This window comes from Vulpes vulpes, chromosome 2 (assembly GCF_048418805.1).
Source record: "Vulpes vulpes isolate BD-2025 chromosome 2, VulVul3, whole genome shotgun sequence".
Taxonomy (NCBI): domain Eukaryota; kingdom Metazoa; phylum Chordata; class Mammalia; order Carnivora; family Canidae; genus Vulpes; species Vulpes vulpes.
Window position 1 is genome coordinate 95,282,167 of NC_132781.1, and position 26,714 is coordinate 95,308,880.

The following is a 26,714-nucleotide window of genomic DNA, read 5'->3' on the forward strand; positions in this document are numbered from 1 at the left end:
CACCATCTTTAGAAATCAGCAAGCAGGTCTTTCCTGCCTCTGGATTTTCATTCATTCCTTTCTTTCTATTCTCCCTGTCTGGCTTCAGATTGACCATATATTCCTAGCTACTGAAATGCCACCTCACAGGAAAGTTTGGAAGATTCAATAAAACAATCCATGTAAATCCATGGTTTCTGACCCACAGTAAACCTTCAGTAGTTGTAAACTATTATTATCCTTCAATATCTAATTCAAATATCATGTCCTCCATGAAATTCTGACTACTTAATCACTCTGGGTTCTAATTTCCTAATCGCAAGAGTGAGTGAGTGGTTAGGTGAATTCAAAATCATTCTTAAACCTACACCATTCTTTCTCATCTCTGAACTCCTATTACACTTTCAATCAGTAAGAATAATAACCACCATTTACTATGTGCCAGGCAATGCAGAAGTACATTTTAAATGCATTATCTCATTTAATTTTTATTGAGTTCTATGAGATCTGTCCTGTGAGAGAGGCTGCAAGACCTGCCTGTGGTCACACAAGGCTGGTGAGCAGCAAAGCTGAGGCTGAAATCCCTGATGCCTGATTCCAGAGTGAAGCACACATAACCAGATTATAAAGTGAAGTGAGGAGTGAACTAGAAGTGAGGAAAAAGAGATGTTGAATATGGCCTACCCTTTCAAGAGGCTTGGCAATGAAGGGAGGAGAAGCAGAGTCAAAGGGGTAGCTATCTGGGTCACAGATTTTGTTGTTTCTGAAGGGGGGAAAGATGTGGCCATGTTTGTATACTGAAAGCAAATGTAAATGGATTAACTTTAGACGTTCCTCTGTTTTCCTCTGAGGCAGGAAGGAAGGAGGGCAAGAAATAGTGATCCAGAGGATAGTGATCCAAAGAAGTTAAACTCTCTTTGATGGGACAATAAGATTTAAAAAATCATGATGCCAGTTCTGCTTGCAAGAATCTAGATTCTCCATTCCTTTAAGTATTCAACAAATATTGATTGCAGGTTTACTAAGAACTAGGTAAAAAAAAAAAAAAAAAAAAAAAAAAACTAGGTAAAGCAGTTTGTGCTGGAGAACAATGATAAATAAGACATGATCCCTGTAGCCTCGCAGAGCTAGTAATAAAGTGAGATATTGCCTTTACATTTAATTGGGAAAATATGAAATTCATTTCTTTAAAATGTGTGAATGGATAATCTCAACATGAGACAGTGATACAGTGCCATAATGGAAAGCATTGTGCAAAAGCACTAAAGACTGACAATACATTTTCACTTCAAGTTATCATTTTTAACTGCTTTTTATTTTCATGATAAGCTGTATATAATGAAATGGCACCAAAGAATTCTTCCAATATAAAATGTAGGAATATTAAAAACTGGAAACTCTTTCATGTGTTTCCCCCCACCCCTGGAAATATATAATTGCAATATATTTAATACAGTGTCGAAGAAACAATACCTGAACTAATTTATTTTCAGAGTTGACTTATACATGGAATTCTGTACACAATATTTAAGGTCTAGCTTTGATATATTCAGAATATAACCAGGAATAATTTATCTCTACCTTAAAAGAATAAAGAACAAGTTATTAATCTTAGAAAACTGTAGCAGGATGGATTCAAAGTTATTTCATTTCACCTTCATCCCCAATACAAACTTTAACCAAAATTAAAAAAAAAAAAAAAGGAAAAAAAAAACCAAAAAACAAATTGGGCTTGTTTGAGAATGAATTAGAATATTTTTAATAATTCATAAAGTGGTGCCAGCAGTATTGAAATTTAAAACTTAAAGATAATAAAATATATCTTATTGTGTAATTTAAAATCCTAAATTTAAACAAAATCTACCTTGATCACAGCAAGAATTTTGCCAGAATTTAGACCACACCCCCTAGAAACAAAAAAGGTGATTAGGTAAGTTTAACCATTTTTAGGACTTGGGTTCCTTAATTCCCAGGTCCCATACATCATCTGGTCTCCCCCTCCTCCCAATTGTGGTGGGCAGTTGATGAGGCCTCTATGGCTTCATGTTAACAAGGATACTACTAGGCTACCTGATGCATGATGCAGTTGGATGCATAAGTGGGAGTCATAAGTGGGAAATCATTTGAAACTTGAACAATAACAACCTAGTAACTTGACAGGAATGTCATGCATTCCACAATTAATTTGCCAGGAAAACAAAAGTCCATCTTAGAAAACAAGGAAAGAGGTGCCTGGGTGGCTCAGTCGGTTTAGGGTCTGCCTTGGGCTCAGGTCGTGATCCTGGGGTCCCCAGATCCAGTCCACATGGGAGGGAGGCAGCCTGCTTCTCCCTCTGCCCCTCACCCTGCTCATGCTCTCTCTCTTTTTCTCTCTCTCCCTCAAATAAATAAATAAATAAAATATTTTTTTTAATAAATAAAATCTTTAAAAAGAATGAAAAGAAAACAAGGAAAATTGAAGAACTAAAGATAAATATTTTAAAAAATATTTGGTAGTACTTATATAAACTGAATTTTGTTAAATTACTATTAATCCATTTAATCCAATGACTGGCACTAATTGACAGACTGCTGTGTATATCCCAGGTGTGTGTTCCTGCAAGGTTGTAAGGGGCAAGGGCATAAATATGAGAGTTGGGAGAGAGACCAGAGGAGAGGGCCAAGGGGGGAGGAGAGGGAGGGAACGGGAAGGTAGGATAACCTTTGGTGCCTTACAGTCTGAGCACATAAAATATGCTATACCTTGAGGACTAGTTTTACTAAGCAACATATACAAATCAGTATGGGATAAATGGTACATGGGATGAAGAAATGAAACTTGGAGAAACTAGAAAAACTGTTAATGAAGTAGAAATTTGTGTTGGAATGTTTAAGACAAAATTATTAGTGTGTGGTAGACAAAAAAAGATTGACAGGGAAGAAGGCTTTCAAGAGAGACTTTTGTGAGTTACTATTGCTTCTATGACCCAAGGAAGGAGATCATTTTCCTTTTGAAACTCAGGGCACAGAATTATCTTCTCTATTACCTAGGACGTTAGTATTAGTGAAATTAAAGTTTTACTTTCACTCTATTCTTCTTTATGATACTGTGAGTAATCATTGTGCCAGTTACTTAGATAAGCACCCTAAATACAGTTTCTCCTCTCTTCCAAAATAGGGAAGGGAAAGGGAGTGATTTCAGCCCCAAGGAGTAAGATTATAGGTGTGAAGAATGATTCATGGAGTGAGAAGAGAAGGGCATGGAGAACAGAGCTGGAGGAACACCAACATCTAGGAGACAGCAAAGGAACAGGAGCCAGGAAGAGAATGGAGATGCAGGGACGCAAGGCTGGGAGAATGAGGTCAATAATATTTCAAGGAGAACCAAAGGGGTCAATAAGGAGGACCACAAAGAGGGAGGTGATCACTGGAGATGACAGCAAGCACGACTTCTATAGGGCGCTGTGGGTGGAAAATTTACTGTGGTGAGCTGAGACGTGAATTGGAGGAGTCATAGGCTGAGTGGTGCCTGAAGCATGTTAATCAATCATTTACCAGGCAAGCCAAAGCCGAGTAAAATTTTGAAGTGATTTCCCAGTACTTTTCTGTGATACTTTAATGTTACTTGCCCACAAAGCGAGAGCACCTGGAGGCTAAAAATCAGGACATAGCCAGGGACTGAGTAGCTTTCATCAGCACCTCCCACATGAGATATAATAAAAGAGAATACATTCTATTATTTCACAACACAATCCTGGTTACAGGAGGAAGTAAAACATAGCTACCATCTTTAAAGTTGCAGAAATCAGTAAACAAAAAATCAACCCCGTCTGTTCAAATCCTTAGTGATAAGGACACTTGTCATGTCCAGATCCTAAGATTTCTTCTGAATTAAGTTTCCCAAACATTAGACTCCTCAGCCAGAAAACAACAGAAAACAAACAGGTACACTATGGTAAACATGTACTTGGATATTATATTTTGGGTTTAATTGATTTCTTTATAATCAAGTTAACATTTTGGTGTTTTTGTTTCTTCCAGTCTTTTCCGGGTTTTATTTTTCTTTTGCTTGTTTTGTAATATTGGAATAATACTGAATATTGTTTTGTGGCCCTCACTTCTAAATATAATCTGAGAATATTGTCACCTCATTAAATGTCTTTAAGATTATTTTTTGACAGATACTTATCCTATGAATATGCAATAACTCATTTAAGCATACCCTCTTCAGGGACATTTATAAAGTATACTGATGTTTCTTTATTATTACAAGAATACATACTGCCTTAGTAGAACATTTAAAATAAACAATGAGTTTGAATTTTCATGGCTTGAGACACAGAACAAATGTTTGCTGTTATTTATTTTACATTTTTTAAAAATGCATTTATTTATTTGGGGGGGGGCAGTGTGTGCAAGCAGGGAAGAGGGAGGAGAGAAAGAACCCTCAAGCAGACTCTCTGCTGAGCACAGGGCTCCACTCAGAGCTGATCCCAGGACCCTGAGATCATAACCTGAGCTGAAACCAAGAGCTGGATGCTCACTGACTGAATCACCCAGGCACCCCTCTGTTCTCTGAATAACAATAGTGCTAAGTCTACACAAATTAAGGTTAACAATTTTACTGTCATTCTGAGTTGATTGCAAATATAGGTATTAAATCTCTTAAATATCAATATTTAAGGTCTAAAATTGAAGCATTTCTTCCGAGATGTTAAGCATTTTTCTTCTTCTTCTTTTTTTTTTTTTAAAGATTTTATTTATTTATTCATGAGAGACAGAGAGAGGCAGAGACATAGGCAGAGGGAGAAGCAGGCTCCCTCTGGGGAGCCTGATGTGGGACTCGATCCCAGGACCCTGGAATCACACCCTGAACCAAAGGCAGACGCTCAACCACTGAGCCACCCAGGTGCCCCAGTTTAGCATTTTTCAAAAGCATGATCCATAAAACAATCCCAGAGTGTAGGGATCCCTGGGTGGCGCAGCGGTTTGGCGCCTGCCTTTGGCCCAGGGCGCGCGATCCTAGAGCCCCGGGATCGAATCCCACGTCGGGTTCCCGGTGCATGGAGCCTGCTTCTCCCTCTGCCTGTGTCTCTGCCTCTCCCCCTCTCTCTCTGTGTGACTATCATAAATAAAGAAAAATTAAAAAAAAAAAAAAAACAATCCCAGAGTGTATACTCTAAGATGAAGTACATAGTTACATACAAAACCAGTAAGTTAGAAAAATACTATTTTATCTTTCTTTTAAAAATACGTCTGGGCTCACAATGCATAGAATCAGGACAGAAAAGAAATCTATTTACTAATGCTTATCACAGTATTTTTGAAATTTCTCTAACCATGCAACCCCTTTCTATGTACTATCAATCATTATCTTTAATTCTATGAAAGCACACTTTGGAAAATTCTGATCTAGGCAATTCAAGGAAATGAAAGTTTTTCTGATCAAGTTATTCTTTTAATTGATGAAGTCCGACATATGAACTTTGAAAGAAGCACAAAGATCTCATAAATGTAAAGTACCATCCTTATTACCAGTTAAGATTTCTATCCTGTGAAACAGTGCAAAATAAAATAGGTTTTTACACTTATATAAAACTGAACAGAATTCTGACACAGAATTAAGCAGATTGCTATACTTTAGCAATATATTTGGTATTTAATACCAAAATATTAACCAAATTAACCAAAATGTTTAGCTACATTTCTTTCCAAAATTTTTTCTTTCAAAAAGAACATGGTGAACCACTTTGATCCAGACTTAACTCAAACTCTGGTTTCTCCATCCATAATATAGGAATCAATGGAATCTATCATGTAGGTTGATATACTGATTCAGTAAAATCACTAATGCATACTGTTTATCATGGACCCAACACAAAAATACTGCTCAATAAACATGAGCTATTTTTACAGGACACTTTAATCCTATTTTATCCTATAGATTGTTTTATTTTTCTGATTCCACCCCCCGACCCCTACCTCCACCCCCTGTATATACAGTATAAAGCGCTAAGTCAACAAAACAAAGCCAAGTTAAACATGTCCTCAAATGAAATCAAAGACCAAAAAAAATTTATCTATCTACCTACACTTGAGTGTACCTACATATACACTTTATATAACTAAGTTATATAAAATATACTCATCTCCTTGAATTTTTTGTTTCCCTTTAATAGCTTTGTATCATTCCTATGTTTAAATCTACAAAGAGCTCTGCTACGCACTCCCCCACACAGCAAATTGCCAAATGATTCACCAGGTGGCTGCCCAGTGACTGCTCAATCTCCAAATCTGGTCAAGCAAGCTCCCCAAGGGGTCAGGGCCTCTCTGATACAGGCTGCTACTGTTTCCCTTAGGGTGAGTACTTGGTGTAAAAACAGTCAAATCATAAGTAACATTTTGCATTCAAAATAGCAACATGGTACAGTGAGACACAGCATTATGTAGTGAAAGGAACACTGGCTTCCATGTTTGAAGAGCTCGATGCTAATCTATGTCTACCATTTACCAGCAGTATGACCCTATAGAAATGATTTAATTTGAGCCTAAATTCTTAGTCTAAATAATGCTTGTTTTTCTTTTTTAGGCCATTACAATAAACAAATAAGATAATATAATGAAAAATCTTTGACATCTGCAAATACAAATATTAAGGAAGAATATATTATTTCAATTTCATGGCAGTTGCTACGCAGAACATACATATATATGCCCCCAAATAACACACTGGAACAGAAAATCTATGACCTATCCAAATCTTGCTGCTGATCACAGCAGATTTGATTGTGAGACTAGGGTGTTTTTAACATTTCCATAAATTGGGAATCTTTAACACAACACTGAGATTCACCCATTTTATTTTTCAATAACCCTTTTTCACTCCTTTTAATTTGCCTGGCCATATTTTTTTTCAGTTATTCTAAAGAGTGTCTAGCACAAAATAGAAGTTTATAAAATCTATGGTATGTTTGAATTGTTCTAAGAAACATATCTGTATTACAATTTTTAGAATTATAAATTTTTATAATTTAATGTATTTTTCTCAAAATTTTCTCATCACTTTATTTAGAACAGAAAACCAATAAAAATGTTTTTTTTTTCCCCTGAATCCCCCCCACCACCACCACCACCACCATTTTAAAAGCAGCATTCTGGGCAGCCCAGGTGGCTCAGCAGTTTAGTGCCGCCTTCAGCCCAGGGTGTGATCCTGGAGACCTGGGATCAAGTCCCACGTTAGACTCCTTGCATGGAGCCTGCTTCTCCCTCTGCCTGTGTCTGTTCCTCCCTCTCTCTCTCCCTCTGTGCATCTTTCATGAATAAATAAAATCTTAAATAAATAAAAGCAGCATTCCAAGTTTTTAGCAGATAACATGCTAAGAAAACAAATGGCTAAAGTGTAGTGGTTGGAACACTAACTCCATAGTCAGACATGATCTGGGTTTTGTAGCTCTGTAAACTTAAATAAAATTATTAACTTCTGTGCGTTGCAGTTTTCTCCTCTGCAGCATGGAGATAGTTCATACTTCCAAGTATTGTTTGGAATAGATAAAGAAGTCATGTAAGCAAATTTACTGAGTTCTTACTTTGGCTGGGTGCTTTACATGCACTATCTTGTTTAATCCCTACAAAATGTTATCAGTTAGCTTCAGTGCCTGTCATTATATGTAGTAAGATTTCAGTAATTATTCTTAGATAATACTATTTCATTAAAAAGCTGAGCATTTTTCTCAAAGAAAAATTAAGGAATAGTTGTCAGTATAGGGTAGGAAGGTGGTTGCCCTTGAGTAGGCTGGACCAGGTCTTTATTACTTTCATTTTGACATACATGCTAAACTGGGTTTACACTGGCTGTTTAGTCCTTTTCTTTGAACAGAAATACTCAAAACCCAAACTTTTTTTTTAAGATTTTATTTATTTATTCATAAAAGAGAGAGAGAGAGGTAGAGACATAGGCAGAGGGAGAACCAGGCCCCCCATGTGGAAACTGATGCCGGATGCCAGGATCACGACTTGAGCCAAAGGTAGACGCTCAACCACTGAGCCACCCAGGCATCCCAAAACCCAAACTTTCAAAAGGAAATGCTATCCAAATGAAAAAGTGTTCCTTCTTGAATAATTTTTCGAACCCTATCTTTTGTCCTTCCATTCACAAAAGTGCTAGCATGTACACATAATATACATACACACATTTCTTTTATCAGGCTTGTAGGGGACACTATTGTGTGTCTCTTTGGTACCTACTTCCATTCTTTCATCTTAATAGAACTCTCTGCCTTTATTTTCTTGGGTTGTTCAGAATCTGTGCTGCTTCAAATAAACTTTCATGGTCTACTTGAAAAATAATGGTTCTTCAGGAATAATTTTGAACTATATTCTGTCTAATGGTCTTTGTTAAAATTCTATTTTGTTAATTCTCAGTGGGAATAAAAACAACTATTTTAAGTGTAGAGAAACGAATAACTTTCTAACAGTACTGCCTTTAGCATGTGGGTTTTTTAAGACTATTTTTACAAAGAAAAGGTTTAAAAACTTTTTTTCAACTGATTTTTTAAAAAGATTCTATTTATGAGAGAGAGAGAGAAGAGAGAGAGAGCATGAGTGGAAAACTGGAGAGGGCTGGGTAGGGTAGGGTTGGGGGGAGCCTGACTGGGCCTGGATCCCAAGACCCTAGGATCATGACTTGAACAAAAGGCAGACACTCCACCAAGTGTCCCAGGCACCCCAGGAAGGAAAACGTTTTAAGCCATGTTACAATTGAGTCATCAATAAATTAAAATTTTAAAATAAGCCATGCTTGGCTATATCATCTGTATTGAGTGGTAATTTATGAACATTTTATGTTAAAAGATGTAGCTTCCAATTCTACTTCTACCACCAGCTAGCTGTTTAATCTTGATCTTAATGTCCCTTGGCCTCAGTCTCAACTTTGAAAACAAGGACTAGGACTTGATGATCCCTCCCATCTTTTCCAATTGTCAAATTTTATGAATATCTCCCCTTATCTAACTGTTGATAGAAAAAAAATGAGGATATATGACATTTTTTAAATGTGAAAAGCTAAGAAAAGATCATTAAATTTGAGGTATGATTTCTATATTGATTATGCCTTTAGTGTTTCCTGGCTATATGTTTACATAGTATAGAAAGCTCCTATGAAGAATGTTAGGAGCAAGTAACATACTGGAAGCTATGCCCTAGGGAGAATAATTTCACTGAGTGAGTGGTAATGCTCTGTTAGTTGATAATTAGTAACACTTTGATGCTTAAACAAAAAGTTCTTAGAGGATGCTTAGTAAAAATAGCTTTGCCATAAATATGGTCAAATATGAACTGAGGAAAAAAATATGAACTGAGAAATCCATGTAGCTTATAAATTTATCATTAAAACTGGAAAATAAAGATCCAGAATTAATATCAAAAGAAAGAGACAAACTTAAGAACAAAAGTTGAAGCAGAAATAATAATAATTCTAGTAGTAAAGGATCAGCAATTAGCCTGAAATTCTCATTGTAAAAGAGCAGGGAATTTCTATGTAATAAATTAAGAAAATAACACAATACTATTATGTAGGCACTGAAAAAAATACCAAATAGCAACAACCAAAACAATAAAGGCAACAATTTAACCACTTTCACAATTTGAAAAGTATGATGAAAGGATGAAGAGTACATTTAAATCTAACATCAAAAAACTAGATTGTGTTTCATATACCTTAATAAGTTTTCCTTGTGTTGTTTCAATTATTGGGCCCTGTGTCTGAGCAAGCATCTTATGATGAACCATGGGAGATACAAAAGAAAAAGGTGTTATTTCCCTTAATGGGCTTAGTTCTTGTACAAACACCAGGGCATGACCTGTGTGTATATCCTGGTAATCCTGGTTTGAAAGGTAACATTTTAAAGAATTTTTTTTTATTTTTATATTTTCAGATTTACAAATGATTGAAATAAAATATACAGGAAATGCTTCATAAATTTATAAAGTCATTTGTTTTCATCTCCTTTCATGATATTTAAGGACTAATTTTCAGGTGAACTATCTTTTTTTTTTTTTAGATTTATTTATTTTAGAGAGAGCACACATAAGCAGGAAGGGCAGAGGGAAGAGAGAGAATCTTAAGCTGACTCCTTACTGCACATGGAGCATGACCTGGGGCTTGATCCCATGACCCTTACATTACATCATGACCTGAGCCAAAACCAAGGGTTGGATGCTTAACTGACTACAACACCCCAAGCCCCTCAGGTAAATTACCTTAAACCAAAAGTTTATTCATCATTTCAGATTTTCCTTAATGAAGGTAGAAATCAATATTCAACAATCATGGAATAGTCAGACAACAATTTAATGGGGCATTTAAAGTGACAAGTAGAACATACCATGTCAATACATGGAAAGAAGCATATACAGAAAGGTGAAATAAGGGAACAGGGATCACAGCCTCCTAAACATGCGTGATGGGCATTGAGAGAATCATGAAGGAACAAATAGAAAGTTTCTCTGTGTGTAATATATGAGAAGTATACGTCTTCCTTATGCAATGAGAGAAAAATCTCTGATGGTGATTTTCTGGTGGGTGTAATGTAGCATTCACAATGGTAAATTCCAGAGCTAAAAAAGAAATCTACATGGAAACTTCTAATTTTCTGCTCTTACTATCATGAGCCATCCAAACTTTTGAAAAGGTTAGTAAGAGGTGAAATTCTCCAGAAAAATATAATGAAATTTAATATAGGAAGTCTCGAATTTTAGATATAAGGGAAAAAATTACATTTGCAAGTCCAAAACTTCAGAAGCATACAAAGCCAAAATTTAAAATTCCATACATTTGGTATGTAAAATAGGAGGTATATTAAAATTTCTATTCATTATTTAACTAAAATTTTATTTTCAAGTGTTTCCTCTTTTTCTTTTTTTCTAATAGTTTCTTTAAAGAATGCAGTGTAGCTGAACAAGGTTACTTCAAGAAATGTAAAACCTTTAAGAGTCATAAAGGTTTTCTAAATGAAAACCAATTGCTTTCCAATTGAAATTTAGGGATTTTCAAATTTATATGAACTCTGAAAGGAAATAATACATAGACAACTGTTCATTTCTATGCTCTCAAACAGCAATGTCATGCTGCCATCAGCCAGTCTGTTACTTTTCTTTTCTCTCTTAATTTCTATTCATTTTGGGGAAAAGAATGGTAAGTTATTATTAATATAAGTAGCCTACATTATGTAAATTTATAATTGTCAAGAAATGTTACAGAAGCAAATGCCCTATGCACTCTTTGGATGTTTAGTGCCCTCATGCTGCCCCCTGCTGCCTAGTGTCCACACTTACTGAAAATGTTCCCAAACTTTTTAACCTTTGCTAATTCTCCATACTCTCCCCATCAAAATTTATCAGGCAAAAAAAAAAAACAAAACAAAACAAAAAAACACACACACACATTTATCAGGCCAAAGATCCAGGCTATTGAAATTTTCCTCTACTCAGGCTGGTGGGTAAATGGTAACATAAGAGCTACCTTCCTCCTACTTATCCCATCACCATTTTTTGGCTAATTACGAGCACTTGAGTTGGTGTTCTCCCGGCCATAAATGACATCCAGATTCCCTAGCCCGGGACTCCAAATCCTGTGCGTGTTGGTGCCAAGCTATCATCACAGGTGCATCTCTTCCAGTCTCTAACCCCCACACATTATAGCTAACTTTCTATCCACACTGGACTTCTGGTTATTTCCAAATGCTATGTGTTTTCTGTCTTTCTTGCCTGTCCACACTGCTTTCTTTACCTGGAATGTCTTCTCTCAACTTGGACACATTGAAAGTCTATGTGTCTTTCAAGGCTCTGGTCAAAAGTTATTTTCTCCATGCAGTTTACCCTAATTCCCAACTGCTTCTCTTCTCTGTAACATGTTAAGGCTCAGCACAATGTTGGTGCTATTGTTTTTAACACAGTAGAAGCTCGATAAATATTTATTTAGTGAGTGAAAAGCAGGTAAAATAGAAACCTTAATTGTTGGAAAGGCTATCTGGCTTACTGACTTTTGAGAGTAGCTGCAGACAATAATGAGAGCCTCTCTAATAATGCTGCAATATCCATACACTTGAATGGACTGATCTCTTTAATTCCTATCACAGTGTGTACAGCCTATTTGGATTCCTGAAATAAGGAAGGGGTCCACCTAATGGAATAAGAGGTCAGCCTCTTAGACTTTAAAGTGCAATTCCTACAAAGTTATATGTAGTACAGAGATATACTTGAAACAGTACAGAGAACTTAATCACCATGCTTAAAAATTAAGTTTATAGATATGTAAAACTTTCTTAACTTCTTGAAAATGTTTACTAGATGCCAAAGGAGGCAACTGTATGCAGTAAATTATAAATGTGGCATAAAGCGGAAAAAAAAGTTGAAAGGTATATAATCAAGTAATAGTGCAAAGACTATTTAAAAACTCAAATTAACTTCAGAATAGTCTGTCAGTATGCAAGACTAACAGTGGCTTTTGGGGTGTTTTTCTTCCAGCTAAAGTTGGTGTTCATTAGGTGGTCAACTTAATATTTCAGCCCATAGAACTGGCCCGACTGTCCAGTTATTCTTTATTTTGCTTTGAACCTTCCTCACTTTCTAGGAAATGAGATTGTAGCTTTTGGGATATTGGGATGAGAAATAACAGCACTAATCTACTCACCTCTTCACTGTGGTTTAGTGCCTTACTTCAATAGAGTAACTTAGCAATTCTCAACTCCAGCTGTATATTGGAATCCTGGCAAGAGCTTGGAAAATGCTTACGCCAAGATCCAATCCCAGACCAACCAGAATCTCTGGGGATGTGTGCAGGCATTTTGTTTTTAAGTTTCTGGATAATTGTAACTATAGGAACAGGTAAGAACCACTGTTGCAACAGCGTGAGCCTACCATGGTCTGGAGCGCCAGTGCCATCCAATAGAACTTCTGCAAACATGGGAAGTGCTATAAACTGAATGCTTATGTCCTCCTAAAATTCATATGTTGAAATCCTAACGCCCAGTATTAGGATATTTGGAGGGTGGGGCCTTTGGGAGGTAATTCATGTCATAAGGGTAGAAACCTCACAAATGGGATTAGTGCCTCTGTAAAACAGACCCCAGAAAGCTCCCTCACCCCTTTTACTGTGTGAGAACACAGCAAGAAGATGGCCATCTATGAACCAGGACACTATGATCCTCACTGGACGCTGAATCTGCTCACCTTGATCTTGTACTTCCAGTCTCTGTAACTACAACTAATTTTTGTTGCTTATAACCCACCCATGCTATGGTATTGTTAGAGTAGCCTGAAGAGACCAGGAGAGAAATGTTCCATAAATCTGTTGTCCAATTTGATGGCCACTACCTAGGTGTAGCTCCTAAATTTTTTATTTTAATTCAAACTTAAATTTACAGAGTTACAGGAGGCTAGTGACTACTGTGTTGGATAGCACAGTTTGGCAAGCTTAGGGCATGTAAAATTATCTGAGTTTATTATTATATAGACGCTGAATAACTCTTTTTGATCCTGGACCACACCATCCACACTTACTACTCTTGTCTCTTTGGGTTATTTCCTGCTAGCTTCTTGACAAAGCCTCTAGTGGTATGAAGAGATAACTCAAATTTTATATAGGCTCGTGGGAATGTTAAGGACATTGAATTTGTTGATGGTCTTTTACTCATTTATGCTGGCAGTTTGTTTTTTGGACTTCATACTTTTTTTTTTTTTTAAGATTTTATTTATTTACTCACTAGAGACACACAGAGAGAGAGGCAGACACTGGTAGAGGGAGAAGCAGGCTTCCTGCAGGGAACACGATGTAGGACTCCATTCCAGGACCCCAGGATCATGACCTGGGCTAAAGGCAGACACTCAACCACTGAGCTACCCAGGTGCCTAGACTTTATACTTTAATGAAAAATGAGCAAAGGCCTTCAGAACCAAAATTTCTTAAGTGTCAAAGCAGTGGAGCAATGAAAAAGGTCCTCTTCGCTCCTTGGCATGTGATAGTATTTTTCAACTGGAGGTCGTGACCTTTGTCTTGGAGGTTGGAGAGTTTCCAGTGGATTGAGGCAGTGGCCTGAGTTTCATAGCTAAATATAGGTCATCAGCATGGCAGCCTCTTTCTCACTCTCATAGAAACCATACCCTATTAATGAATGTGGGGCATTAGTGGCTGGGGGGGATACAGTCTTGAGAAAAACCAGAAAAATGCCACAGATATAGAAGTCTTTCTCAGATGTAACTTGCTATTGAGCAGAACTAAGTTCTAGGTTTACCTGCTTTTAAAAATAATTTGTAAATTGTAGATTGCTATTTAAAAAAAAAAAAGGTTAAAAATACACACATATTTGATTCATTGGCTAATCAATCTGAAATGTGATGTTCATGCTGAGGCATAAGAAAAATCCCCCTTCAGGTCATTGTTCAACTCTTGCCTTTTTGGTGAGGCTGTCCTGACAACCCGATTCAATGTTTCAATATATTTATATTCATATATTTGCCAAATATTAAATGACATCCTCTTAAGTTTGGCATATTTCAAAATCAAAATATTTACCACTGTAGGTGCCATCTGATTCTCTAGAGCGGGGTCTCAAAGGGTGAGATATTGCTGAAGGACCACAGCACTTGGGAGCTTGCCAGAAATGCAGCTTCTCAGGTCCTGCTCCAGACCAATTGAGCCAGGAACCCTCACTGTGGGGCCCAGCAATCTGTCATTTTAGGTGATTCTGGTGCACAATGATGTTTGAGATCCACTGATTCAGAGCGCATCGCATCTCCCAAGAATGTCCCAGAGGCATAGACTTCCAAACATCACAAACTTGGTTAAGATCAAAACATTTTATACATAAAATTGAACTTGTAAGTTGTGAAAGAGATGCCAACATTCTATTTGGACCTAGTGTTATGAATCATGAATTCACCCAGTTCTAAGCTTCAACAAATGTCTAGTCTTTGATCTTTTTTTTCCCCTTATAAAAAATCAAAGTTCTAAAAGAATTTCATGAGATGTTCCTCAAAAGATAAGATGCAATACAAGTGTGGCTTCAGCAAATTCAGCACACAAAAATTCAAATATATACAACTGATAAGTTAGGGGGCCATTTACTGTTTTTAAGAAAATATTATTAGATCTATAAAATTATTCACTAGAGGATTCATTTAAACAGTGACATTGTATAGTGCATTTGAAATATCTCCATTTACAGAACATAAATTTTACAAATGTCTAATATGATATTATAGAAGTGTAGGTAAGTATACAGCCTCTGATCTCAAACTTTACTGGGCCAAAACTTACTAAGCCTCAGTTACCTCATCTGTAAAATGGGTATAATAATTGTCCTATCTCTAAAGTTTGTGTGACAATTTAAGAATATAATAAAGGTAGCATTTAGCTAGAAGCTGGAACATAGTAAGCTGTAACTAAATGTTTGGTTTTAGTTGTCTAGGCTGGTCTCTATGAAAACAGATATTTATGTTTTATCACTCAAGAATGTTCATGCAAAGCAGTTAAAGTTTATACAAAGCCAAGTAGAAGTTAACCATATTGAACACTGGATACTGAGCAGGTATTCACCCTCCCAAGAGCTCCTCCCTAGCCAAATTAATTGTGGGAATTTTAATCTCCTTGTCCATGACTGGGTAAGGTATGAGCATGTCCTACAGACCTAGTCAATGAACTGTAAGAAGCAATGTGCTGTAGGTCACTGGAAAAGAATTTCTTCCCTTGAGTGATGCATTAAGAGAAACTCTCTTCCTTTGGAAATTGTAGTATCAGGCTATGACACTTGGAGCTGCTGCAGCTATATTGTGACTATGAGGAAAGACATTGCTGACGTTTCAATGTAAAAGAATGGAACTTGCTAAGGAACTTGGTAACACTGTTGGACTCCTGAACCAAACATAGAACTGGCTTGCTTTTGGTTACTGATTTAACTGAAATAATAAATGTCCATATTTTTTTATGTCACTATCAGTAACGTTCCATGCTAGTACAAAAGCAAACTAAATGACATTAGTACATCTATAGCTAGTATGAATTAATTGGCTCTTTGACAAAATAATTTGGTGACTTTATTCTTGATGTCTTCTTAAATCACATATAGAGAATCCTTAATGAAGAGATCCGTCTCCAGATCATCTGCATATAACAGCAGTCTTACTTTCCTGCTCCATATGTGACATGCTTAACTATAAACTATTAGCTAAATGTGTAAGTATGTTATCTTTGTAAATTAAAATATGTTTTAATTTTTAAAATTCTGTTATATCTATCACTAAAAATATTACAAAAGATTTTAAAATAAAAGTAAATATTTTAATTTTGATACAATCCTTTAACATTGTAATATATTTCCCTGCTTCATTTATATTCACATTGACATTTTTTTCATGACAATGTGAATAAAATGTACAAAATGAAGCTCTACCATATTCAAAAGTTTTCATTAAATAGATTTTACAAGGACACACCCCCAAATTCCTACTACCAGAGTGATCTCCATTTTCTCTTCACAAGCAAATAGGTTTATTTCTCACTTTGCAACAGAAATTTGAATTAGTTAACTGTCTATTTACACAGCATTTATTTGGGCTATCTCTAAAATCTGAGGGCTATTTTCCCTATTCATGTGTGAATATATCTGGTGCCCAAATAAGGGTGCTTCAATAGAAGAACACTTTTTAAATCATATGATTGTCATATGATTGTACTTAAATTTATTACTATTAATATTTTCTCCAGAAGTCTCCATTGGCCTTTATTTCCAAATAGGAACCCCCATATCTGACACCTTAGATTAGAACTTTGAATCTTCTTGGGACTATAAACTCCATGAAATCAGGGATGCTTACCTCTTCTTAATATTATACCCCAGCATCTTAGCATAGTAGCAAATAATAGCTAGGAAAATCTAGAATAAATAATTCTCCAAATAAAAATAAATGTTGAAAAAAATCAAGTATAAAGTCCAACCCTTTCATCTTTTTCATAAAGAGATAATTTCTTTGCTTTACTTTCTCTTTAGACTCTCCATTTAAGAATCTTTTGCGGGGGGGATCCCTGGGTGGCTCAGCGGTTTGGCACCTGCCTTTGGCCCAGGGCACGATCCTGGAGTCCCAGGATCGAGTCCCACATCGGGCTCCGGGCATGGAGCCTGCTTCTCCTTCTGCCTGTGTCTCTGCCTCTCTCTCTCTCTCTCTCTCTCTCTCTCTCATAAATAAATAAATAAATCTTTAAAAAAAAAAAAAAGGAATCTTTTTGGAAATATATTTTTAAAAAGTTATATTGCAAATACCCATTTTGTCTATTACTTTCCCTCTTCTCTTTCCTTGCACAACCATGCTGAGGACAGTAGTGAATCTGTATGGTCTTGTGGGAAGTAATGATATGTCCAAAAAACAGCAGGGGTAAATATGCACAAGAAGTGGGTAGAACTGGAAATGTAAAATTTCAGGTCTGTATTGAACTTGGTTTTCTGAGGACAAAATTTTTAGATATTTTTTCTTCTTCTAAAGAAGTTCATTCCAAGGTATATTGGATTGGTTCTGGCTAATATTTTTAGCATTTATATTAGGTCATCTTAATATCTCTTCCCTTTGTTATCTCATCTTTCCTAATACATTTGGCTAACCTGAAAATTTCCTCAATTTTTAGCAATACTAATGAGTACAAATAAATAAATAAGGAAATTGTATTGGTTTATTACATTAAGTCTTAATAAAATTTAAAGCTTTTTTCTGTTATTGACCAAACTCCATAATTTCAAGTTAATTTTTCTGAGGCTTATTGTTTAGAATTTGATTTACAGACTTTCCATGTCATTGGCATCATTTATTTATTTTTTCTGCAACCTGTTTTTGGCTATTTCACTACTCAATGACCCCTCCCTTTCACCAAAGGGATGGGCAGGGTAAAAAAATATGATATGATATTTTAATGTAGTCAATTTTACTACTTGCTACTATCTCTGATAAAACGGTGTGCAAGAAAGAAATTGTTAACTAAAATGACATTTCAGGATTTTTTAAAAATAATTTTTTATTGTTCACGATCTAGCAACTGTTACTATGGAAAACTGAGTTCTCTCTAGACTACACTTAATAAATAAAGATTTTTTTTCATGATAAAAACATAGTTTATAATAATTCTAATCTAAATCACACCAAACTCATGAGTAAATGCTCACAAAAATATTGTCAGTTAAAAAAAGAATTAATGTCCAAAGAATCCAGAGCTAAAATGAAGCACAAGGTGGATTTAAAAATGGAGAATATAAAATAATAAATTGTTTTTGCCTTGTAGTTTAAACCTCCTTACCTACATAGTCATGTAAGAGTCACATATAAAATAATATCTTTAATATAAATATATATGGACGATTTCAAAAAGTGAAGATTTAACTATAATGGTTACTTCATAATCAATGATGTAATAGTCAATGATGTAGGAGAACAAAGAGCATTGCATAGCTACATATGGACTTCATAGCATCAGTTTGTTTTTAAAAGGGGGGCTACAATATATAAATATTTTTAGTTTTTGCAGATTAAAATATATCAGCAGCTGAATAGCAGAATATTTTAGCAACAAACATAGTGGGAAGTTTATTTTATTCAGTAGATCAACTTCAGAGAACTAAACTCTCCAGAATAACCAGGGGGTTAGATAGTGTATTTACACCTGCTGTATTTCATTCTATAAATAATCCATAATGTCAAAACTAGTCTTGATGGGGGCACTTAAATTTTATAAAGGGATAAAATGTTACTGTGGACATTTTCAAATTTTTATAGTATAGTATAAACAAAATATGGACATGATACATAATTATTTTTGAAGTTCAAGGCAAGAGTCCTATACAAATAAATTATATGGACACAAAAATGAGAAATACTAATCTTAGTCATTTTCACACATTATTTTACTTCAGAATTTTAAATGATTAGTGAAATAACCTTTACCTATTTCAAAGTGAATAAAAACAATAACTCCAGAAATTTCACTCTCTCAAGAATTTATTCAATCGTATGGTAAGGTGGTCTTGAATAGTATTTTGGTTGTTTTTATTTTATTTGGCAAAATAATCTGTTTTTAGGTATGATTACAGATTTCTTCCACTTTCTTTTTGAAAGAAGGCTATACTTACTACCTTCATAAACAACTAAAATGTTCACAGGGATGGGTATAACCTATGTCATATTGTAATATACATTTTGTTCTTGGGAGGCTTTGGGCCTAAACCCCATATTCTCTAATCAGATAACTCTCAAGAAGAACAAAGATGAAAAACATTTACCTGCATTTAGACACATGAATACCAATATTTCTAAAGTTAGAAGCAGTTGTGTACATATTCTCAAAAGATTATCTTATTCTAGAATACTTACTCTTTTCAAAACAAGGATATACATAAATTCAATCGGAAGTATCATTTCAAAATAAATAATAATGTAGGCATTATTCCACGTCAAACTACTAGAAAATTCCCAGGAGAAACTTAGAATAGTTATTTAAGAAATCCCTAGGTTCAATACGAAATTCAACTTTTACAATGTTGAGTGAACTAAAACTCAAATGTTTTGTTACATTGAAAAGACATTAACACGTATAGTGTCGTAATATAAAGAAAATGCAAAATATTACCGAGAAAAGAGGAGGTAAGCCAACAGCTTATTATTGAAAAATTCTGATCTAGCGATAATCAGATCAGATAAAACTGCAAACTGCATGCCTGTCCCTGATGCTCCCTGGACGGGTTGTGACGACATGTCTGCTTTCAACCCACAGTTCACAGTTCACAACAAACATTTAAATAATACAACTGAATAATTAATTCCTCAGACCAAATTGAACTTTCTTTAAGGAAATAAAGGGATAAGATAATAGATCAAATCTTACCCCACCTCTTTTTTTTTTTCCTCCTTTTTTCTTTTAGTGAAACTGACATAAATTGTTGAGGAGCACTACAGCGCCACCAACACAGATCAATGCAAAACAAAAAAGATCTCCTACCGTGTGCAAAAAAGAAAAAAAAAATTAGAAAAATGCCAAAAATTACAAAATGTCTCCCAAATGTACCTTTTTGGAGAAAAACACGATAGATCCGCAAAGATTATCTAATGCAGAGCTTCAAAGAATTAATATCATGGAATACAAGTTTAGATCTGATCAGCAAATAAAAGATCCACTATTTAGTAACAGCCATAACTTAATATAAACCCGGTTATGTCAATCTCCACCTTCATCATACCAAGGGCAGCTTTTCTGTAGTTTGTATCCAAGTAATCCATCAAGAAAACCACAATAGGCCTCTTTAAAAAGAAAAAAAGAGAGAAGAAACAAAACTATATCCACAGTTTGTCTGCTGATAATTGAGTCCTGGACAAATTAGGTAATACATAATTTTTATAAAGAGGATATGCACATATTTGGCATTACCAACACTGCTGGCACAAAACAAGTCCATCTTGAAATAGCTGAGTTCCCCTGTAGTTCACAGTAATTAAAGTATAATTTATTTCACAAATATTTAGCTTTCAGGATGAAAAAAAAAAAAAAAACCAAAACCCCACAACTGTGGGTTTTTTTTTTTTTTTTAGTACATTTTAGTAAAAAAAAAATGTACCAGACAAGATTAGGTGGAATACGCAGAGAGATCAAAGCTAGAGAAAAAAAGAAAAAAAAAAAAAAAAAAAAACAAAGATTGGTTTTGTTAGAAGAAACACAATGAAAATCCTCTTTACCCGGTGGCTCCTTCAAAGATGTGAGGACATAAACGTTTAAAATCACAAACTTACCATCCGTGCAGGCAAGGAAGAAGGCAGTTCTTGGAAAATCATTGCAACAATATAGGCTGGGTACTCGAGCCCCTGGAAGCAGCAGCCTCCCGGCAGCGGACGGGCCTTCACACATCCTTAAAATATTCGGCAAATAGAAAGTGATACCCTGTCCCATGGTCGCGGGCGGGCTGGGGTGGCCTCCCCGGGCTCCGCGGGCGTCGGAGGGCGCCGGAGGGCGTCGGAGGGCGCCGGAGGCCGTGGCCGGCACCGCGGCCGCGAGCAGGAGCAGGAGCAGGCAGCGGCCGCCGCAGCCGCCGGGGTTAACAAGTTTGCGCCGCGGGCAGGCGCGCCCCGATTGGCTGCGAGCGCGGCGTCCGCACCGCCGGCGCCTCCCCGCGCCCCCGCCTCCCGCGGCTCGGAGGAACTGCGGAGCGTGTGCCATTTTGCCCTGGGCTCCGGAGAGCGCCGCCGCCCCGGGGACGGAGGGCTGAGCCCGCTGGGAGGGGACCCTGCGCGACGGCAGCGCCGCGCCCGCCCCGGCTCCGGGAGCGCCCTCTCCGCGACCCAGGCGCGCTCCGAGGCCTTTCTCTGATGCAGATTGCCTCTCGGCGCGTCCGTCCGTAATTCGGGTCCAAACGCGGCCGTCAAAGACTGTAGTCCTGGCGAGACTACGGCCGTCGACAAGTGTTGGATTGGGCGTCTCGGGTTGGGGACCCGAGAGGGCGGCCATCCACGAACAGAATCCGCGGCCCTGCAGCGCAGACAGCCTCCATGCCTCGCAAAAATAGAATTCCTGAGCAGCGACAAGTACCATTTTGTGCAAAGGATGAAAACGAAATGACTTTAGTGGTCGCATTTAAGACAATAGGCACAGCCCCCCCCTCCCTCCCCCCTCCCCCCCTTAAAAATCCTATTTCAAAAACCCTGCCAGGCTGACACAATCCTGCCACTCGCTCTGCCTCGCAAACAAAATGGCTGTGGCGCTGAGTGTTTTTGGATCCTCCCACTCTGCCTCCTCCTGGCCTCCAGGAAGTGGTAAAGATCCAAAATAAATACAGTACTGAGAGTACGTGGTCCAGTCTGAACTCGGGGTGAAATTTCTGGTCAGGGGGAGGGTGTCTTAGAAACGTGCTGCTTTTATGAGTCTTTCTCTTTTAATTGTTTGAAAAAGAACATCAATCACTAGAGATTTACCTGACTGTAGTTTGAACTTCCTGCTTTACATATTTATAAGGTCTTTCAACTGGGCTTTTGAATGAGAACGAAGTCTGAGACTTAAAAAAAAAAGAAATGTATACAATGGAATATTCCTCAGCCATTAGAAATGACAAATACCCACCATTTGCTTGGATGTGGATGGAACTGGAGGGTATTATGCTGAGTGAAGTAAGTCAATTGGAGAAGGACAAACATTATATGGTCTCATTCATTTGGGGAATATAAATAATAGTGAAAAGGAATATAAGGGAAGGGAGAAGAAGTGTGTGGGAAATATCAGGAAGGGAGACAGAACATAAAGACTCCTGACTCTGGGAATCGAACTAGGAGTGGTGGAAGGGGAGGAGGGCGGGGGGTGGGGGTGACTGGGTGGCGGGCACTGAGGGGGGCACTTGACCGGATGAGCACTGGGTGTTATTCTGTATGTTGGCAAATTGAACACCATTAAAAATTAAATTTATTATTTTAAAAAATGTGACACTAAATGAATGCGACACAGTGATTGCAAACGTAAAGTCGAAATGGCAGCAAATATCGAAATGTGTCGAATACAGCATATGTGCATTAATTGAACACGCTCAGGATAAAATTCTTTTGCCAGCTCAATTTCTAATGAGCCAAGGATAGAACCAGGTTTAAAGGGGCTGGAGGAAGACAGAGGTGGGGATTGGATTGCCTAAGTTCTTCACCATCCCTCTCTCCAGACACACACACTTGTTGGTATCGCATCCCCATCCCTGCCTGGCGTTTAATAGTTAACATTCATAAGGAGCCATGGTTAGGGTGACTGTATTTGCCATCTTAACCAGGACACTTGAGAGTGAAAGGGAACATATTTTTAATTATATGATGACTGGAATAAGCAGGGACTCTCCTCCACAAGCCAGGGGGTAGAGCTCACTATGCATTCGGAGACACCTACTTTAACTTTTGCCAGACAGGGCACCTACAGGCATAGGTCCTAGGCCCATTTAGATAGAACCTGAGCTAGACCCCCTCTCTGGGCTATGTCTACCATCCCTGCTCTAGGATCAACTGAAGTAAATGATGAAAGACTTGGATTCAGATATATTTAATGAACAGCTGCATTAAAGTGAATGTCTAAATACCTGGGTTCTTTTGTAAATAAATAAAGATAAGAATAAAATTCAGTGATATTTATTTCATTGTAATCAGAAAACATCCTTAAGGAGTCATCTAATAAAGAGAGAAGACTACAATTCTTGAGTGATTTTTAAGCAGTTTTCCTTCCAGTAGAAAAAAACTTGTTAGAAGCCATTTTCACTATGTCCTTTTGTCTTTCCACCATCCTAGCCTTGTTCTTTTCTTTCCCATCCCTTCCACCACTGATACATGCATGCACATCGATATATGTACACATACATACATGCAATTATACATACATAATTATACATATACATCTGTATATACATAGGTAGATGCGCATGCAATGTATACTTTATTATCTATAGATTAGAATCTGTGCACATTTCACAATGTGCATATTTCTAATTATATGATTTTTTTAAAGATTTTATTTGTTTATTCATGAGAGATACACAGAGAGAGGCAAAGACATAGGCAGAGGGAGAAGCAGGCCCCATGCATGGAGCCTGATACCAGACTTGATCCTGGGACTCCAGGATCACACCCTGGGCCAAAGGCAGGAGCCAAACTGCTTAGCCACCCAGGCGTCCCTTATATGCTTTCTTATGGGAGAATTTTCTTTTTTTAATTTATTTTTTATTGGTTATTGGTGTTCAATTTGTCAACATATAGAATAACACCCAGTGCTCAACTCATCAAGTGCCCCCCTCAGTGCCCATCACCCAGTCACCCCCACCCCCCGCCCACCTCCCTTTCTACCACCCTTGTATGTTTCCCAGAGTTAGGAGTCATGGGAGAATTTTCTTCGGAGTTTTTGAGCCAATATTCATGATATACAAGTTCTGAACACCTTTTTTTTTTTTTTTTTTTTTTGGTTAAGGTAAAATGTAGAGTGAGATGTCTTGGAAAAATTATCACTGAAAGACATAGGGATAAATTATTCTCATGTTGTTTATTCGAATAGTTCTTGAGAATTTAGAATGCGCCAGGCATGATGCTTTGAGCTACACTTATATTCATGAACAAGAGAGTTTTTCATCTCCTTCAAGGAGTTCATAGTCTAGTGGGGAGTCTAGTTAATTTACATCAAATGCATTGATGTCATTACATTTCTTTAGTTGTTTGTGTGGTCTTAAACAAATTCTTTTAATTTTACCCTTTAATATTTTTCCTGTATTTCCAGGAGAAACAGCAAGCAAACAAATATAAAATTGTAAAATTACAAGTGCTATTAAAGAAATGAACAGTGAAGTCTTAGTAAAAAATAGGGAGGGAAACACATAGATAATAAGTTTGTCAGGAAAGTTGTTTCTAAGCAGGTGCCATTGAAGCTAGATTTGACGGATAAGAAGGAGTCAAACTTGAAAAATATGTGAGAAATAGCAGAGCAGAAGGAGGTTACAACATGTGCTAATGTCCTGAGGCAGAATGGATCTTGAAGTATTCCAGGAAGTAAAATGAGGCCAGTGTGGGTGCAGCATATTAGAAGGGGAGAAAATGACATCAGGTGAGTTCAGAAAGGAAATGATACCCTGCAGAGGCTTGTAAGCTACAGACAGGGGTTCCGTATCTAAGCAAGTGAATTATATTCAAAGATTAGAATGTTGGAATTCGAGATTTGGGGGGTTTTAGTGATGATAAGATCCAGAGAAGCTTTGATGAAGTAGAGAAAAAAAAGCAAAACTCCGTGCAACTTGTGAATTTACATAGCTGGATCACATTGTCCTGCTATTAGATTTTAAAAATCTACATTTCATCTGCATCATTGTAGCCATTGATTATAACTTAGCTCATCAATAAATATGAACAAGAAACAAATATCTATGATCATACATATTACTAGTAAAATGAAAAGAAAGAATTCAGGCAACCATTTGCCTCATTCTCTGCTTCTTTTCAAGGGCTGACTTTGGTAATTTTTATTCCAAAAACCTTGTATTTCATATCAGTTGAACAAAGCTCAAGTAACACTTTTTTTAAAAAAAATAAATGAGCCAATGCATTATTAAAGCTAGAATTTAACTAATACAACTGGAATCAAAACAGTTATCCTTTTTGAATTTACTCTTTGTCAGCAAAGCAAAATGCTATGTATACGTGGACAGAAATAATGTGTTCAATTTCTGAGATTCTAAGACTTAGAAAAATTTTGAAAGCAATGACGTGTGATTCCTTCAATGAGCTTTGGGAATAATAGGAATCTCTAAACAAATCAAGCTGTGAACCACTTAGGTAATGCAGTTTTTCAGACCTTTACCTCCCAGAATGGTGCGGTGAAGGAAGCTGTTTCAGAATTCAGAGTTTTAAAATATAGAGTCCCCCTTACCCACAGTTTTGCTTTCTAAAGTTTCAAGTTACATAGGGCCTACCCTCTGTCAGGAACCAGATGATCCTCCTTCTGACAAATCATCAGGTCACTAGTTTCCTGATGCTACATCATGATGCCTATATCATTCACCTTACTTCATCCATAACGTAGCATTTTATCAGCTCACATCATCACAACAGGAAGAGTGAGAACAGTACAATGAGATGTTTTGAAAGAGAGACCACATTCACCTAACTTTTATTATAGTATATTGTTATAATTATCCTATTTCATTACTTGTTATTGTTAATCTCTTACTGTGCCTAGTTTACGAATTAAATTTTGTCAAAGGTATGTATGTGTAGGAAAAAACATAGTAAATGGATGGCTGGTACTGTGTGAGGTTTTAGGCATCCACTAGGGATCTTGGAAGATACCCTCTGCCAATAAAGGGGGACTTCTGTAATTTTAAAGTAGTCATATGATGCAGCACCCCTTAACCAAATATAATAACAAAATATATGACTGATCATGCTAAATGAGGTAAAGAAAGACTCTAAATAGCCCCATGTCAATTCAGGTCAGTTTTGTCACCCAATAGTACAAATTGCAAAAAAGTTTTCAGTTTTCAAATTTTGGGAACTCAAAATTGTAGATAAGAGATTGTGCAACTGTACACTCTAGGCCCGTTCAGTGTGTTTAAAAAAAAAAAAATCTTAGTTTAAATCAAAGCTCATAATCCCAATGATCATGAACAGAGTTACAATTTGGAAATGGCCAAACTGCCAGTTTTGGTCCCTAATGAATTAACGTACATCAAATGCATTAATGTCATTACTTTTCTTTAGTTGTTTGTGTGATCTTAAACAAATTCTTTTAATTTTACCCTTAAATATTTTTCCTGTATTTTCCTTCTTCAGAATAGAGAAAAGTTAAGTTATTTTGGGAAACATATTTTGAAGCAGTATCTCACTAGACTTTTTATTTTCCAAATGTTTTAATATTATATCTGTAGCAGAGATTATAGGAATGCTTGTTTCAGAACACATTACCCATTGTGGGACAATTTCATATTGCATTTATCCATTACAAGCAAAGTGGCATTTTCAAGAAAGGTCATTCATGGGAGCAATTTGTGGCTGTTGGTGTGGCCGAGACCACTGAGGAACCAATATCCATCCTCTCTTTTTTCTTATTCATAAAATCCAATTTTATTTTGGGTTTGCCACCCAAAACTATTTGGCACACAGTTTTAACCCTTGAGATTTAGGCAGACGTGGTTTGGTGGAGCTTCTGAGAAAGCATTGACAGGACCCTGACTCAGCAG

General features: G+C 36.7%; 1 protein-coding gene across 2 annotated transcripts in view; it reads right to left on the reverse strand.

The window, feature by feature from the left end:
* Positions 1-21,079, reverse strand: part of EPC1 (enhancer of polycomb homolog 1) — a 93,420-nt gene extending 72,341 nt beyond the window's left edge. For both annotated transcript variants that reach the window (XM_072749328.1, XM_026000898.2), the window contains exon 1: positions 20,773-21,079. In XM_072749328.1, the coding sequence (XP_072605429.1) occupies positions 20,773-20,814 (42 nt within the window). In that variant the 5' untranslated portion in view covers positions 20,815-21,079. The remainder of the gene's footprint in view (positions 1-20,772) is intronic.
* Positions 21,080-26,714: the final 5,635 nt, after the last annotated feature.